Genomic DNA, 17,529 nt, shown 5'->3' on the forward strand with positions numbered 1-17,529 from the left:
TGTCTAAGAAAATGTGGACTCAATTTAAAATGCTGGAGACCAATTTTTTTAAAATTGTGGTAAAATGCATATAACATACCATTAAAAATTAAAATCATCGTCATTTTTAAGTGTATAGTTCATTAGTGTTGAGTATATTCACATTGTTGTGAAATAGATCTCCAGAACGTTTTCATCTTGCAAAACTGTAACTATACCCCTTAAACAATAACTTCCTTTTCTCCTCTCCCCTCAGCTCCTGGTAACTGTCATTCTACTTCTGTTTCTATGAATTTGACTACTTTAAAACCTCATATGAATGGAATCATACAGTAGTTGTCTTTCTGTGACTGGCTTATTTCAGTTAGCATAATATTCTCAAGGTTCATCCATACCGTGTGTCATAATTTTCTTCGTTTCTAAGGCTCAGTAGAATTCCATTGTGCGTATATGCTACATTTTGTTTATCCATTCTTCCATCAGTGGACACTTGGGTTGCTTCCACTTTTTAGCTGTTAGGAACAAATCTCTCTTCGTGTCCCTGCTTTCAATCTTTTGGGTGTATACCCAGAAGTGGAATTGCTGGATCATATGGTAATTCTATTTTTAATTTTTGGAGGAACTGCAAAACTGTTTTCCATAGTGGCTGCACCCTTTTACATTCAGTTGGGGCCCAGTTTTAACAAAGCTCAGGACATAGAATGTAGCTTATTTAAAAACTGTATTTTACTTTGTTTTTCATATTTATGACTTCAGAGCCTTCAAAATTACTGTAGAGTTTGATCTGACTTATTTTAGAAGTATAGTTCAATCACAGCTTGACAGTAAGTATTTCAAGTTAAAATCATTCAGCGTTTTTTTCCCTTTCTACTTTGAAAGCTGGTAGATGTGATATTTGTGTGGTCAAGATGTGTTCTCTCTGCTTCATTTCAACCTGATGATGACATTACAGGGTGGCATGGAGGTGGTGGGGCATAGTGGTGAGAGGATGCACATGCAACTAGTTTAGAATAAAATTATTTGTTTTTAGTCATTGTTTTAGTTTTGTAACAACTAATCTAATTTTTTTTTAAAAAATCAGCTTTATTGTTTTATTTTTTTGGAGTTGATTAGAGAAGCAAATATATACTTTATCCTTAGGAGTCATGCATCTCTTTCTATGCTAGTAGTAGCATTTCCAGGAACAGGAAAACTGAAATTTGTCATTATTTTCCATTATGAGATGCTTGTTTTAGTCTAAAACTTAGTTTTGTTAATCTTAGGAGTGACCAGCCTCGCATAACCAAAGATGTGATTTGTTTTCATGCTGAGGATTTTACCGATGTTGTGCAGAGACTTCAGTTAGACCTTCATGAACCTCCAGTTTCCCAGGTAATAACTCTTGCTTTTTTTATTACCCTTGGAGTGTGGTATTGGAAGTAAGTATTATTGCAAATTTTATTTTGCATTTTATGTTAAAGTTGGATACATGGGCTAGTGAATTTAATTTTATTACTGTTACAGGCTGTGTCTGGAGAGTGTTGAAAATCATTAAAACAGAGCTTCCCAAGCAGCATGCTTAAGATCCCTTCAGTCTTGGGTATACCAGGTGGGCCTGGGATGGTCAGAGGACCCAGGCTGCTCCGTTCTGGCCATAAGCAGGTTCAGTTGTTAACTCCATTGCACCGGGTGCCCTCACCTGTAAAAAGTTGAAAGACACGAAGAAGCAGATAAATGTTGCCCTCATTTGTGGCAAAGAATATTGGTATTTAGCTGCGTTTTGAAGTACTTATTTGAGTGATTCCCTAGGTCATCTTGATTTAAACTGTACTTTGTTACTAGAGAGGTAGTAAAATAAAAGGAAGAATGTTTCTTGAGCATTACAGGAAATATTAGAAAGTTTTGTATATCATTGAGTATTACTTAGCTTTATTGGCCCAATTTTTTCCTGTGCTAATTATAGTATTTCTTTTCTACTAAATTATTACATATCTTAAAGTCTCATGCAACTTTTTTCCTCTCTCCAGTGTGTACAGTGGGTGGATGAAGCTAAACTAAACCAAATGAGGCGGGAAGGCATTCGTTATGCTAGAATTCAGCTATGCGACAATGATATCTACTTCATCCCTAGAAATGTCATTCATCAGTTCAAAACAGTGTCAGCAGTGTGCAGCTTAGCCTGGCATATAAGGCTTAAACAGTACCACCCTGTTGTGGAAGCCACTCAAAACACAGAAAGCAGTTCTAACATCGACTGTGACTTAACTGGAAAGCGAGAATTAGAAGTTGACTCCCAGTGTGTGAGGATAAAAACTGACTCTGAAGAAACATGCACAGAGATGCAGCTTTTGACAGCTGCTTCATCGTCCTTCCCACCTTCATCAGAACTTAATCTGCAGCAAGATCAGATGACTCAGCCTATTCCAGTTTTAAAGGTGGAAAGTAGACTGGACTCTGACCAGCAACACAATCTACAGGAACATTCAAGCACTCCTGTGTGATATGTACATATTCAAACACATTTTTTAACTTTTTTAACTTTTGATGTGAAGTTATAGTTTTATAACTGGCTTAAGTTAAGTTTTATTGGAGAAATCTTGCCTATAATTCTATAAAGAGAAATGACATTCCACAAATGTCAAGCATATCTTTTTTACACAGATTATGCAAAGTTAAGAGTTGTATCTTATCCCGTTAGTACAGTATGTAATAGTGGGTCTGCTGCTACTTTCTGTTTTAAGGTGTGAGGTAACAATTCAGTCTCTTCTTCAAATTGAAATGAGAATTCTCTGGAATAACAGATTCTTATTTGCTAAATTATTCACTTCCCTTAATTTTATCTTGCCTTGTCTCTTGCCATATTTGCTGTTTTTATGATAGAAGATCAGAGTTTTGGTTTAGGACTTGTGTCTTTATGGCACAGATTCAATTTCTACAGTAAAAATGGCATAGGTTGCAGGAAAGAGTTCTTGCATCTTATACGTGGGCAAGTAAGTTACTTAGTTCCAACCATAAACAGCAGGTAGTTTCTAAGGAAAATTCAGTGGCTCTCTGGTTTCTTAACAAAAGAGAAAGCACAGCACTTTCTGATCCAAACTTTTTTGTATCTGTTATTTAAAGCCCAGTGGATATTTCAATTAAAACTATCTAAAGATGAGTAGTCCTTGGTCATTCATTATCCATGGTTCATTAATCTCTTGTAGAATATGTGGTAACTATGGACGATATTTTGGGTAAAAGAGATAATGTTGACATGATACTCTGTTGATTCTGCTTCCTAGCATCCTCACGTTTTGTGTGGATACTTTTGCTTCCTAAAATGATCACGAGTATCAAACTTAGTGAATGATATCAGTCTTTCTGATGAGGCTGCCGTATGTTGTGCATGAAACTTAGGAAAAACTACTTTTGTCACCTGGCATCAACCTCTTTGTGATAAAGATCTGTTGAGACACATCAGTTCACAGTTTTAACTGGTGAATACCTGGGTTTATTTACTGTTACTCTGTTGCTACTGTCTAATCAAGAATATGGCACTAGACTTCATCCTCGAGTTTCGGGTAGCCTAATGCTTAGTGCCTGAGTATTTAAATTTTTTTTGAAGCAGGCACAGTTCATATAGCTAGTGTAGTCTTAACTTTCTATTATTTTAGAATGTTAATGTGATACACATTTCACTTTCTCTTAGTTAATAATACAGTAGGCCTTTTGTTTATTAAAGGAAGAGTACTCCCCACACCTAAGACCAGATTCTTGTATCTACCTGGTTATAGTGCAATTTGGAGATTTTTTTTCCTGGAGGGTGAGATTTGGAATATTTACGTCAACATAGGCAAAAAGGATGCTGCTTTATTATGTCTGTCACCATGAAAACTTAGCTGCATCTTTTGAAATGTCAAATATGAATTTTCTCTAAAATATTCTGAAATAAGTTAAATCTTATATAAATATTACTTTGTGCAATATTGTTGTGTAGTTAAATGCATATTAGCAAAGTATAGAGGTCACTGTGTAAACCGATAGGAAAGTAACCATCAGCAAATACTGCAGTGATTAGTTAGAATCTGTATTATTCCTTATATATATGTATATGTATGTATTCTCTGTTACAAAGGATGAAGACAAATAGAGAAACATTTCAATGTAAACCATTTATGAATTGGAAGTGATGTTGGTTTTAGTTATCTTTGTAAATAAGGTAATTAGAATGGTATAAAAAGTAATGTGATTATTGCAGGGGTGTTTTAAAATCTTGGGTATAAATTCTAGGGTAAATTCTAGTTTATCAAGGCTAGTTTTTAAGGGACCTGCCTTTGAGGGTGTTTTTTGTTATTGGGGGGGTGGGCTGTTAATCACAAAATATGTGGGTTTGGGTTATTTCTTGTTTTTGTTTTTCTGTCCAGAAGAATTTCATAGAGCTTTACTAGGCTGTGCAAAGTAAAATTCTTCTCAGGCAACATTTGCTTTTTAAAATAATCATGAAGAACAAGGTTGTTAAAGCAGAAACTTTTTTAATTTTTATTTTTCTTGTCTTCCAAAATCCGATTTCCCCATCTCCCACTTGCCATCCAGCAGATGCCATCTGCCATCTAAGCTGGTCATTGCTAATAAACAAGGAGACTGTCTCCTGACAGCCAGCACTGTGTATAATCACTCAGGAACCAGCGGATCTGCAAAGACCTACAATCAACAGCAAATCCCAATTCTCCTTTTATAAAATATTCTACCCTCACCTCCAATATAAACACATTAAGAGAATATAAAAATGTTTAAAATCATGTACTAATAAATTCATTGTATGTTAGAATTGCAATAGAATGGAGAGAGAAACATTTAGCTAGTAATGTATCTGGAAACTCTGAATGTCCTATGTGAGTATTAGATTTTAATAGCATGCTTTAAAGACTGATGAATATAAAAGCTCAAGTTTTGAGTTTCTTACTGCTTTCAAAGCTGTATCCTAGTTTAGTGATACAAATGATTGCAACTTTTCTAAATCATTAAATTATTTGGTTTGGTGGAGTAAGGCATGGAGCAATCTGGCGTCTTCTGATTTGTAAAGTAGTGATGGCAGTGAAGTTGTAACTGAAATTTAAGCTGATCTTCCCTTTTGGTATATTATCTGTTGTGCCAACTCTTTGAGATTACTTGCAGTATGTGGCTATAAGTTTTAGTATTTTGTGGAGCAGAGGGATATTTTTAAAATGTGCTTATGGAAAGGACCCAATAAATGAATATTCCTAACCTAGTAACTAGAATGATTTTATGGTATTAATAAGGATAAAAGTCTTCCCCCTGCCCCAGAAGTCATTCTATAATTACCAAGATATGCTAGGAGTAGTATTATGATTCAAAGAGGTTATCCCAAATTCATAAAGCAATAATAATAAAACCTACGTATTAGTTTCCCCCTTCAAAGTTTTAACTCTTTAAAATGAATTCCTAGGCTTAATTGTACTTTTAATTTGTTTATTCAGTACTTAGAATTTGTTTCACTGGTACTTTATTATTTTTAATTAAAGACTTTTGAAAGGTGCCCTTTCCCCTTAGAGACAGCTGGAATATCAGCTGACTAATATTTCAAGCTCTTGTAGGGGGAAAAAGGAGCTTGTTAAATGAAATTCTTTACTAAATCTTAGGAAAAGATGTCTTCATCATTTTGCATCAGTCTTAATAGGCATAAAGTTCACACTTAAAGACTGGAGAAACTTTTGCTTATTGCCTTTCCATCTATATTGTCTAGAATGAAAGCTAATTTAGGAACAAGACTCCAAAATTCAAGAAAACCATTAGTGAATATATTCTTGATCATTAATATTAGCCCATCATATTTTCCATTAAAAATTTATTTGCATTTATTCCTTTAGGGTAATTGAGTTTGTGTCTTTCTAATAAATCTGTTTTATCATTACTACAGGTTTTAAAAAAAGAACTTTTCACTAGTACATGCCAGAGGTTCATATTTCTGCTAAGTTTTATTTTTTTTAAACAGATTGTAGCTGTATTTATTGGTCATACAGTAAGTAGAGGAAATGTACAAGACAAATGTTTTTCTTTAGCACATAAGAGACCTATCCTCATCCTGAAAGTTTGTTGCTTTAAAAGCAAGTATCTCTCCATAAATATTATGGCCTTCCATTTTCTTCATACGTTTTTTAGGATCCACTTGTGCATGTAGTTGAGACCACTGTCTCTTAATATAGCACTTTTCAATTCTCTCTAAAGAAATACTTATGTACTACTTCTATCACATGTTGTAAATTTTCATGTAATAGTGTTTTCTGTGACTAAATTCCATTTTGATTGGCAGCTAAGACTTTTTTTCCTGTGGCTTTAATTTATCTAAGAGGTCTTTGCATATAGATGAAATGTATAATTTGCCTGGCGGACTATTTGCGTTGTGTGGCCTTAGTTTGTTTATTGACATTAATGAGTGTTTTAAAAAGGTTTTTAATGAATAGTCTTAAATCTAAATTTGTGTGAATAATAACCCTTTTAACACAGTGCTTTTTTGTAGCTGTCTAAGTGTGTTAAATTGTTAAGCTATTTCTTTGTAAAATAGGACAATGGAATGCATAGAGGTTTTTTTTTCCTGTAAAGTATTTTTTTAATAAACAAAGTCTGATTTGTCCTTTACTGATGTTTCATGACAAAATGAATAGCACGTGTGAATTCTAGCTACTTGGAACCTGTTTTTAAAGTATGAATCCCCGCTTCTATATCCCTACTTTCTAATAGAAACTCTTGTGACTTTTCTTTCCTAAAGGAAAGTCATAGATATCTGGGGAAAAATCCATCCATATTGAGATGCAGCTAGTTTTGGGGAAGAAGAAAAACAGTGCTTGGCATTTGTGGCAGTTATGCCTCCTGCTCCTTAGGTTGGTTTAGATCTGCTTATAAGTGGACAATCTTAAATTTTTATTCTGGTGATGTCAGTACTTTTTAAAGTGCATGTACCCAGTGTTAGACTTTTAAGATGTCATTGATGTATTAAGTGACACAACGCAATGAAATTTTTTCCTCATCAGTTTTTATTTGGGTGAACTGCTCTTTGGTTGAGGTGCCTGCCCTAAGCACTGGTAGCCCTTGGTTCTGATTATGAAAAGAAAGGGAAGGGAACTAATGTTTTTTGAGAAAGTGCTGTGGGCCAGGCACTTTATATTAGGGTATCTCATTTAATCCTCACAGCATAGGAAGGTAACAATACAACCTCCCTTAATACAAGTGAGAAAACAGGCTTGTTAGGTTGAATAAATTGCCTAAGATCACATTCTTCATTAGTGGGAGCAAGGATTTGAATGTAGTTCTGTGTCCAAACCCATGCTTTGTTCAGTGGCAACCTTAGAAAGCACTGAAAAGTTTGTAAAGGAGCTCCCGAAAGATGATTTGCTAATTCCTAATGAGACTGACCTGATTCCGTTCTTCCACGAACTCCCCAAAAAGCCTCTTTGTGTGCTAAGCAATGAAGTAAAATATTTTTGCTATTAATGTAATTTAAGTCTTAAGGCAAATATTTAGATATGCAAAAAATATTTTCAATTGTCATTTATCCAGTTTGTTTTTTTTAAATTGGCCATTTGTCTTGAAACCCAACAGAATTGTAATGTTTAGCTCTAAGGAAAGGAAAAGCTGTCAAGCAGCAAAAGCAGAAAGGAAACCACCACCAATGTATGCAATATAAAAATAAATCAAGCCTGGGTGAGATAATTTGAAGTTAGTTCTGTAAGCATTACTTTTTATCTTCTTTCCTCATCGGTAAAATGGGGATAACTTCCACCTTATGCCGATGTAACAGATGATGAGAAATGTCTGTAAAACAAGAACGGCTTTTCTGACAACATTAAGAACTTAGGCTTTCTGAAGTGGTACCTAGTCTAACCACTGTCTGTTTTACAAGCTGAGCAAGCAAGGGCAATGCTTCAAGTGAAGTGGCAATGGCCATTAGGGGTCAGTGTTCCATTAATGGCCAAAAAAAGGTATAGAGGGGATAGCGGCTTAAAACCTTATTAACGTATCCTTAAATATTCATTTTAGGGTGCAACCATTCCTTGCCCCTGACCTCTATCAGTCTGCTTGAATTTTTAACCTAGAAACAGCTTTTCTCGCTGCCATCTTCTCCTACCCTAATTTGGGAGAAGTGCCCTCGAACTGCCCCAAGCTTGGGCCCTCCTCTTTCATACCCTTAATCATCCAGAAAGCTTAAGTCCCAGAGCTGCTGAGGGGCGGGACAGGAATCACTAAGCCGCAGCTTGCCAGGCCCTTCGTCCCAGAGCAGCGTAAGTTCATGAAAATATTTGTTCTTTCAGCAAAGACTGAGAACCTATGTGCCAGGCTCCTGCCAGGCCCCAGTCTTGGACCTCATGGAGCCCACAGCCCAGTGGGGAAGACTGACGATAATGAAGCACAAAGAAATTTATAAAACACAAAGATAAGTGTTACAAAGAAATGAACGGGTAACTGTTAGAATATCAGGACCGACCTCCTTTAGGTCGATGGCTGGGAAAATCGTTTTTGAGAAGGTGACCCGAAGGGTGATCTCGGGGAGCTGCCCTAGGCCTTGATCGCGGAGGCTTGGCGGGAAGGCCCGGCCGGGGGCGGAGCCAGCTTCGAAGCAAAACCCGGAAAGCGGAAGCCTCGGCCTGGCTGCGCTGTGGGCTGCAGAGCGGCTCTCCCAGCGCTGCCGGCTGATTCACGGCCCGGCCCGGCCCGGCACCGCCCAGCCCGGCGAGGACGCGCGCCCGCCGCCGCGAAGCAGCTGCCTCCGCAACTTGGGGCCTTTGCACCTGACCTTTCCAGCCGGGCACAAAGCCTTTTGCCGTTGCCGCAGCGGCTGGCGGCCTCGCGAAGACCCCCATCACTTTTTATACCCCTCCTTTCCCAGTTCATTCTTTTCTTATTTTGGGGTCAGTAGGTGATCCTTTAGGTCGGCCTTGGAGGGCGCCGGGTCTGTGGCGACAGACTGACCTCCTCTGGGCGCTGAGCGGCCGGCCGCCTCCGAGGCTGGGGCGGCCTCCGTGGTCTCCATGGTAACTGCCCCGCCGGCGTCTCCGCCTCGGGGGGAAGATGCGGCCTGCCGCTCCCGCCGCCTGGCCCCCGGGCTCACGGCCGGGCCGGGGCCACTGAGGAGGAAGGTCCCGGCTGCCGGACTGCGGGGCCGCGGGCACCAGGTGAGAGCCGGACTCGGGGGAGCGGAGCGGGGAGTGCAGGTCGACTCGGCGACCTCCCCTTCCCTGCATCCATGAACACACTCGCGCAAAAGACCGCTGCGAGGCTTCTCCGGTCGCCGCTGCGCCAGAGGTGTTTTGGTTTGCTTTTGTTTTTGTTTTTTTCCTGGCAAACAGCCGGAGAAAGAGACAGCAGCTCATGGAGAGGCTGACAGAAGCGGTTTTTCAGTTCTACCCGAACTGGGAGAGTACCTTTCAGCAACTGGATTCACCGACTGGTTTTCCTTCATTTTCAGTGAAATTCCATTTTCTGGCTGGAGACACAGATGGCCTCAAATGAGAGAGATGCTATATCGTGGTACCAAAAGAAGGTAATATCAGTATTTTTTATTTGTAAAGCATACTTCCTGCAGAAAGCTCCCACAAAGAATATCAGATTGATTTTCCCTGAGCTTGGTAGGGCCAGGTCTTCTTACATGATATCTCTCAACAGAAATGGAAACACTGATGTACAAGGTCATTAGATCTTTTACACTCCAGGTCCCCAAATAAGATTTTCTAGTCACCTCCCTTCTCCAGGCTGCATACACAATGCCACAGCAATGCTTTGAAAGCTTGCTTCTGATCAAACTTCTGTTTTTTAGACATGGAACTTTTAACTGCACAGCTCAGACTGGTACTGTCAGCAGTCTTATTGAGCTGTTGGTTACCTTTTATTCCTCTCTGGTTCTCCTACTGATGTTGTCCTTAAGAAGTGGTACTATCTTTTAAGGTAATAATTAATTTGAAATATTTTGGACATTGCTTTTTAACTTGCTTTTAGATCCACCTCCTTTAGAAGTTTGAAGGAAACAGTCCTTGGAAATAATAATTTATTCTAAGGTCTGAGAAACACAAACATTTTCCATATATCATATTGATACTTAATAATTTCATGACTTTTGTGAGACTTGACCTAAATAAAAGAGTTCCTTTGCATCATTTAAATAGCCTGCTCCCTATTGCAGATTGGAGCATATGATCAGCAGATATGGGAAAAGTCAATCGAACAGACTCAGATTAAGGTAAACTGATTTTTTTGATTCTAGCTTTGTTTTACTGCATTAACGTGAAGAGTGGATTGTACTTACTTTTTAAAAAATCTGCACTTATCCACCAACTCTGGCACTCTTTATTCTTTGAAGTTTATAGGGAATGCAGCTGTTCCACCACACGCCCATCTGAGTGAGCAGTGTGGGTTAGGTTGCTGAGAGACCACAGAAAAGACCCGGAGACAGCGAAAGAGACATATGGGTTTATTGGGAGTTACTTACAGGGGAAGGTCCAGTGGCGGCGGGCTGGACAGCAACGTGTACCCGCTACCGGCCCCTGAGAGAAGCTTCCTTAAGTAGGCAGAGGAACAAAGGCTGCATGCTTGCCAAGGGGCTGTCCTTGGTACGACCAGCGTTCCCAGGAATAGTGGCTCACATGGAGGGGCTCTGTGTCCCTGTAACACGCGATGTTCTTTACGTGAGATGAGGGAGGATCCAGGCTGGCCAGGCCCTAGGTTGTTACAAATCCCAGCAGCTGGGTGGCCTGCCCAGAAGGGAGCCAGGACACATGGTAGCAATGGGCCTGGGTGCTGAGCAAGCAAGGCCCAGGTGCTACAGCAACACTGCAAGCAGAATGATAAATGACAATTGACATTTGCCTCAGTATCAGGAAAATAGAAAGGAGTAATTGATCTATGATGAATTAGAAAGCAAATGTCCCATATAAATGGGGCTTCGGCTACTTAACTTGGGCTGGTTTTACTTTGTGGCAATGCAGACCCAGTATTGCTGGAGCTTCAGAATTTTCGAGAGAAGCTGGGAATATGCATTTTTATGTGAAATATACAGATTTTTTCGAGCATTTTACCCCTCCCCCTTCTCCACCTTCCCACCTCCTCCCTCTCTTCCTCTTTCTCTGTGCAAGCCAAATAAAATCCATTTGTGGCCTGAGTTCCAAAGTCAGAGATGTGGGGCCAACATGTATTGGTGGGAGAGGGTGGTGCCAATTAGTCATGGAAAGGTTACTTGGTAGGCAAATGTAACTGAATAGTCTTGAGAGAGGTGGAAAAGCCTAAAGACCATCCATGTCCCTAAAAGAATGTCTCTCTCAACTGACTTTAATACTTAGATATACAGATTCAGCATCTCACTTCCTTGGAAGGTGCTGAATAATGGCTGGCAAATTCTTGTTTTTTGACCTTTCTCTTTTAAAGATTTGCTGCAGTCCCTCTATTAACACTTTAAAAAAAATATGTAATATGGGTGTAATACAACTTAATAGTTGGTTCTGGTTATCTCTAAATTACACTGATTGGGCTGGGATGTTTAAATCACTGGTGAAATATGTTTAACCAGCACTTTTAAGGTGCATTCTTTTTATAGGCCAGTCAACTGGAAAATTGTTTGAACTATGTGGTACTTGGCTAACGTTTCACAATTTTGTGCAGTTCTTGATTTTTATATTAATAGGAGATTGAGTTAGGAGGAATAAATCCACGAATTTTATTTTGTAACTCTCTAAATCCTATCCTATAATTCTTTTGTGAGCTGCTAAAAAGTGATGATAATGAGTATGATATAATGGAAAGAGCACAGAACTGGGAGTAGATCTTCTTTTGTGATCTCTAGACTTGTGATCTTGAACAAGGACTGTAGTTTGTCTGGGTTTTGGTTTCCTTATCCTTAAAAGGATTTTACTTCTGCTATAGAATTTCCTTAACTACCTCCTTCCCCTACCCAATTTAAAGATTTCCTCAACTCTTATTTCCGTGCCATTATACACATACCTTCCTTTCAGTACACCATATGAAAGTTGCTTGGGCAGGAATTGTGTTTGTATCCCACTCTTAGAACATCTTGATTCATACTAGGAATCTGTGCTGTATTCACTTGAACCCCATCTATTATATGTATTTTTCTTCATTATTCTCTCATAAGGTAATCTACCTAACTCCTTAATGTATACTTTTTAATTTAGCAGCAGTGGAAAGAATAAAATTAAAGACAACTGTAAAAATTTACTGAGCTAATGTACCAACATGTCCTAGGTGCTAAGAACACAGTCAACAAGGTAGACATGGTTCTTGCCTTCATGAATGTCACAGTCTAATGCTGGTGGGAGAGAAGCCAATATATCTTTTAAATATGTTTAAGTCTTAGACAAAAATTGACCAAAGTGTAAGATACAAAGAAATGTTTAATGCAATTTAAAAATAGACTTCACAAATATAAATATTTTTGAAAACAAATGAAAGATAAGAAAAAAGTAAAGAAAAAATTTTAAAAAAGATAAACAATATTAACATCAGATCACAGTATAATTAGAAATTACATAGTAAATATATAACTCAAAATGATAAAAGTTGTAAATTTTAAATCTTCACTTGGATCGTGAAAAGTGGTGTAAACTCTTCCACAAACATTTATTGGGCTCCTATGCTTAAGGCATTTTGCTAGGTGCTGAGCACAAGAGGAAAAGTATTTACAAACAGAAGTATGATACTTAAGGGAAAAGCAAGTACCTGATTGGATTATAAGGTATGCAGATGAGATGATAGGCCATAAGTCAGCTTGGAGCTGACTTGACTAGTTTACTAAGAACTTTAGATGCTGCTCTGCAGAAAATGGAAAAATTTTTATGGTTTTTGAGTAGAGGGGCCTGTCAACTTAAAATAAGAGAGCCAGTTATTTTACCAGCAAAATAAGTTTATTCAGGAAGAGCAAAAGAATTGCAATTTGGGATGTGGAAACTGTGGGGAACCATAGGTAAGTTCAGAGAACAATGGAAGATAGCTGGCTTTTATAGAGAAAAAAGGGGAGTTGGGAGGGGCCATTCTAAATGAAAATTCATTGGAGGAAAGTAAGAGTTCAGGCTGGCAATGGCTCCTCATTGGATGAGCCGAGGCATTTTCCATTGGCTAATAAGCATGTTGCTGGGCAAGAAGGAAATTTTCCTTCCTCCTGCTGCAGTAGTAAGGTAGTAGGCAACTACTTGTTGGAGATGCAAGATATGTCTCTTCCTGTTTGGGGTAATTAACAATGAGTGGTAGGGCGTAAGGGTTCCCTCTATAGGCCTTCCAGACTCTAATTTTAGTTGAGGTTTCCTTTGTTCGTTTTCACAGGCCACATCATATCTGTATTTCTGAAAGATAGAAATAAAAATATAGACAGTATAACAAAATCTGTGGAATGTTTCCAAAGTAATGCTTGATGAAATTATGTTACTCTAAATGTCTGTATTAACAAAAAATATCTAGGTTGACTAGGAAGAAAGTTACAGTGATTCAAGTTAATATATGAAGAATCTAGAGAAAGAAAACAATAAGTTAAAGAAGGGAAAAAATACCAAAAATAAATCTAAAACAGCTATTATGTATTCTTCATATAACAAATATTTGTTGAGCAGCTACCCAACCATGTGTCAGACAGTAACCTAGGCACTGTGTCTACATAATGATGAGCAAAAACACTCAATATTTTTCTTTTCTTGGAGCTTAACGTGGGAGAGAAACAATAATAAAAATAATCCTACTAATAAATAATAATTACTGTGTGGTAAACGCTAAGAAAGAGAGCTGTTGTTTCCGAGCTATTACTTATAGCAAGGGAAGTGGACCAAGTCAAGGAGGTCAGAGTTGCCTTCCCTGAGGAATTGATGCTTCAGATGAGATCTGAAGGATGAGTAGGAGTTAATTAGGTCAAGAACAAATACAGGCATATCTTGCTTTATTGTGCTTTGCAGATAATGCGTTTTTTTAACAAATTGGAGGTTTGTGGCACCCCTGTGTCGAGCAAGTTTATCGGCACCATACTTCTAACACTCTGTGGTATTCACACAGTGGTGAAATTGCCTAGCGACACATTTCCCGGAATATATTCTTGTTGTTAAGTGACATATGACTGTAACCCCTTCAACGTTCCAACAGACTTTTTTTTGTAGAAATTGATAAACTAAGTCTAAAACTGATAAGGACCTAGAATATTCAAAACAAGTTTAAAAAGAAGAACAGAGTTGGAGGACTTAAATTACTGGATCTCAAAATTTACTGTAAAGCTGCAGTAATCCAGATAGTGTAGTAGTGGCATGAGTAATAGATCAATGTAACAGAATAGAAAATCAAGAAGTAAATCCTTACAGTTTTGATAAATTGATTTTTGACAGAGATGCCAAAGCAATTCAAAGAAAAAATGCTAGTCTTATCAATAAATGGTGCTGGAACAATTGAATATCCACATTTATAAAAATGAAGTTTGATTCTTACCTCACACAGTACACAAAAATCACTTAAAATAGACTATAGACTTAAATGTAAGAACTAAAAGTATAGATTTTCTGGAAGAAAACATACATCTTTGTGTCCTTGGGATAGACACAGATTTCTTAGAAACACAGCTATAAAAGCAAAAATTGATAAATTGAGCTTAATCAAAATTTAAAACTTTTCTTCAAAATATCCAATTAAAAAATGAAAAGAAAAGCCACAGACTGGGAGAAAATATTTCCAAATCATATATATAATGGAGTATTGCATCTACAATATATAAAGAACTACTACAACTCAATAAGAAGACAAAAAAGCCAATTTAAAAATGGGCAAAGGACTTCAATAGATATTTCACCAAAGAAGGTAAATGGATGGCTAATGGGCACATGAAAATATGCTCAACATTGTTAGTCATTAGGGAAGTACAAATTAAAACCGCAATGACATACTACTATATACCTATTAGAATGGCTAAAATTCAAAAGACCGACCTTCCAATGTTGACAAGGACATGGGGGAACTAGAATCATCATACACTGCTAGAGGGAATGGAAAGTGGAAAATAGTTTGGCAATTTCTTAAAAAGTCATGTACTTCCCATATGACTCAGCATTTCAACTCCTAGGCATCTACCCAAGAGAAAAAGAAGCATAAGAGCACACACAAATGTTTATAGCAGTACTATTCAAATAGCCAAAAACTGGAAAAAAGTCCAAATGTCTATCAACTGGTGAGTTGATAAGCAAATATGTTATATCCTTACGATGGAACGTCACTCAGCAATAAAACTATTAATACATGCTACAACATGGATAAACCTCAAAAATGTTATGCTAAGTAAAAGGGGCCAGCCACAAAAGACTGTATCTTGTGGGATTCTATTTATATGAAATTTCTAGAAAAGGCAAATCTATAGAAATAGAAGGCCGATCAGTGGTTGCCTCTGGCTGGGGGATAGGAACAGAAATTTACTGCCATTCTTCTTTTTGAGGTGATGGAAACGTTCTAAAATTTGAATGTGATGATGGTTGCACAACTCTATAAATTTACTAGAAATCCACTAAAGTAGTTAATTACTAAAAATATACACCTAAAATGGATGAGTTTTAAAGTATGTAAATTATACTTCAATATAGCTATTTTCTTAAATCATACCAGTAGGAAAAAAAAGGAGAAATCATAATGTAGTACACAGGAAATTCACACATATTCCCAATGAAAATTGTTTTCTAAAATTTCTTAATTGAGAGAATGTATTAAATCTAAGGTCTAACATTATTTTCAGTGATGAAGCTCAATTTAGTCCCCCACCAAAAAGGAAACAATAAGAATAACCTCTTTTACTACTACTTAACATGCTGTTTGAGATATATTTGCTAAGATGAGTAAAACATTCTAATTAATATTATCTTTACTTTAAAACTTTTTTCTTTTGTTTTTCTTTGATATTTTCTAATTAATATTAGAATAACAAAAATAAGCGTTTGAAAATGACATGATTTTATAACTAGAAAATTTAAAAAGGTTAATCATAAGCACAGAGATGACTTCAGCTATATTTATAATGTTTTATTAAGCTGAATGGTGGGTACATGACAGATGAGACTCCTTATTAAAGATGACAGTTTGAATATGTGCATTAATCTCTATCTGATCTCTTTTGAAACTCCTCTAAAATTACAATAAATAAGAAAAAGATGTCAGCCCACAAGGATTAAAAGAGTGGAAGAAAGACTATAGTAAATGAGAGCTGTTAACACAATTTTGAAAGTTGGGTAGTGAGTGGAATGTGAAGAAAGTAAAAATGTAAGTGTCTATAGTAGGGAATGCCGGTAGGAAACAAGTGAACTCCCTGTTTAAAACCCCTGTATTTAACATCTGAAAGACTCAGGAATTAGATGCATCAGGTGTATCAGCAGGTGTGAGGCAGAACTGGAAACAGGATTGTTTGAGCATGTGCATAAGGGGCAGTAGACCCACTCCCAGATCTTCTTCCTTATTCCATATGGCCACACAGTTATCCTTATCTTCCTCTGACAGAAGATGATTGACACTCACCCTCTGGAGAGGCTGAACCAGAGAAGTTCTGGATTCTGGAGGACCAGGCACAAATAAGAGTGGAGTGAAATACAGTACTAATAATGGAAATTAAGTCTGGTGGTCAGGTTTATAATCTCTAAACAGAAGACTGGAATTTCTTTTTGCAGAAACTGACTAAAGAGAAAAGACCTAAGGATACTGGAAGTGAAATGGATGGCTACCCCTCTACAGTGGTAACCACTACTCAATAAACTTCACTCATTGCACACTGAACTTGCATTTAGCATGTTAGTGTCTCTCTCTTAAGTGTAAACAGCTAATTGAAGATCATCAAATATTTGAGACCTAGAGAAAAAAGGAAAGAGAAAAAGAAGTGATACCAGAATCATGAGAACACTTTTTAAAGATATAAAAAGAACTGGATACTAATTTTTTTAAATAGGGCTATAGATGAAAAAGTAAGAGAACCAGAAAATAAAAATAACCGAAATAAATTCGGTAGAAAAGTTAGAAGATAAAGTTGAGGCCATTTCCCAGAAAAATAGTACAAAAGAACAAAGGAAAAATAGAAAAGTGAGTACAGTTCATGCAGGAAGCCTAACATCCAGTAATAGACGTTCCAGAAAAAGGAAATATGTGGAGGGGAAGAAAATTCTCAAATAGATAATACAAAAAATTTTCCCAGAACTGAAATAGACACGTTTCTAGATTGAAAGGATCTTTTGAGTGATCAGCACCTATACTAAAAAACATTATCATAAAATTTCAGAACTAAATTTTAGAGGAACTCAGTTCAGTCTACCATGTGTGTTTCTCCTGTGAGTCTCCTTTATCTACTCACACAAAACACTTCAACTCTGGTTACCAAATGTATGGAGATTTTTTCCCTACACCAAGCAATTCTCTGTGACACCAGCTGGGTATCCTACAATTCAATTCAATTCTGACACTTATTTACCTGGGAGTAGAGTGTCAGATCCCACAGGTTAAAGCCTCAGTCCCACAAGAATGTTCCCACCCCACTTCAGATGCCAATTGCAAGTAAAAGGTCCCCAGGTTACTCACAACTTC

General features: G+C 37.4%; 2 protein-coding genes across 3 annotated transcripts in view; both read left to right on the plus strand.

The window, feature by feature from the left end:
* Nucleotides 1-6,594, plus strand: part of RSBN1 (round spermatid basic protein 1) — a 38,650-nt gene extending 32,056 nt beyond the window's left edge. For both annotated transcript variants that reach the window (XM_070607916.1, XM_070607917.1), the window contains 2 exons: nt 1,242-1,350; nt 1,986-6,594. In XM_070607916.1, the coding sequence (XP_070464017.1) occupies nt 1,242-1,350; nt 1,986-2,459 (583 nt within the window). In that variant the 3' untranslated portion in view covers nt 2,460-6,594. The remainder of the gene's footprint in view (nt 1-1,241; nt 1,351-1,985) is intronic.
* Nucleotides 6,595-8,451: 1,857 nt separating this feature from the next.
* Nucleotides 8,452-17,529, plus strand: part of PHTF1 (putative homeodomain transcription factor 1) — a 47,374-nt gene continuing 38,296 nt past the window's right edge. Inside the window, exons 1-3 of the mRNA XM_008533506.2 lie at nt 8,452-9,125; nt 9,419-9,493; nt 10,130-10,186. Of these exons, the coding sequence (XP_008531728.1) occupies nt 9,449-9,493; nt 10,130-10,186 (102 nt within the window). The 5' untranslated portion in view covers nt 8,452-9,125; nt 9,419-9,448. The remainder of the gene's footprint in view (nt 9,126-9,418; nt 9,494-10,129; nt 10,187-17,529) is intronic.

The sequence above is a fragment of the Equus przewalskii genome, unplaced genomic scaffold (assembly GCF_037783145.1).
Source record: "Equus przewalskii isolate Varuska unplaced genomic scaffold, EquPr2 ChrUn-13, whole genome shotgun sequence".
NCBI classification, from domain to species: domain Eukaryota; kingdom Metazoa; phylum Chordata; class Mammalia; order Perissodactyla; family Equidae; genus Equus; species Equus przewalskii.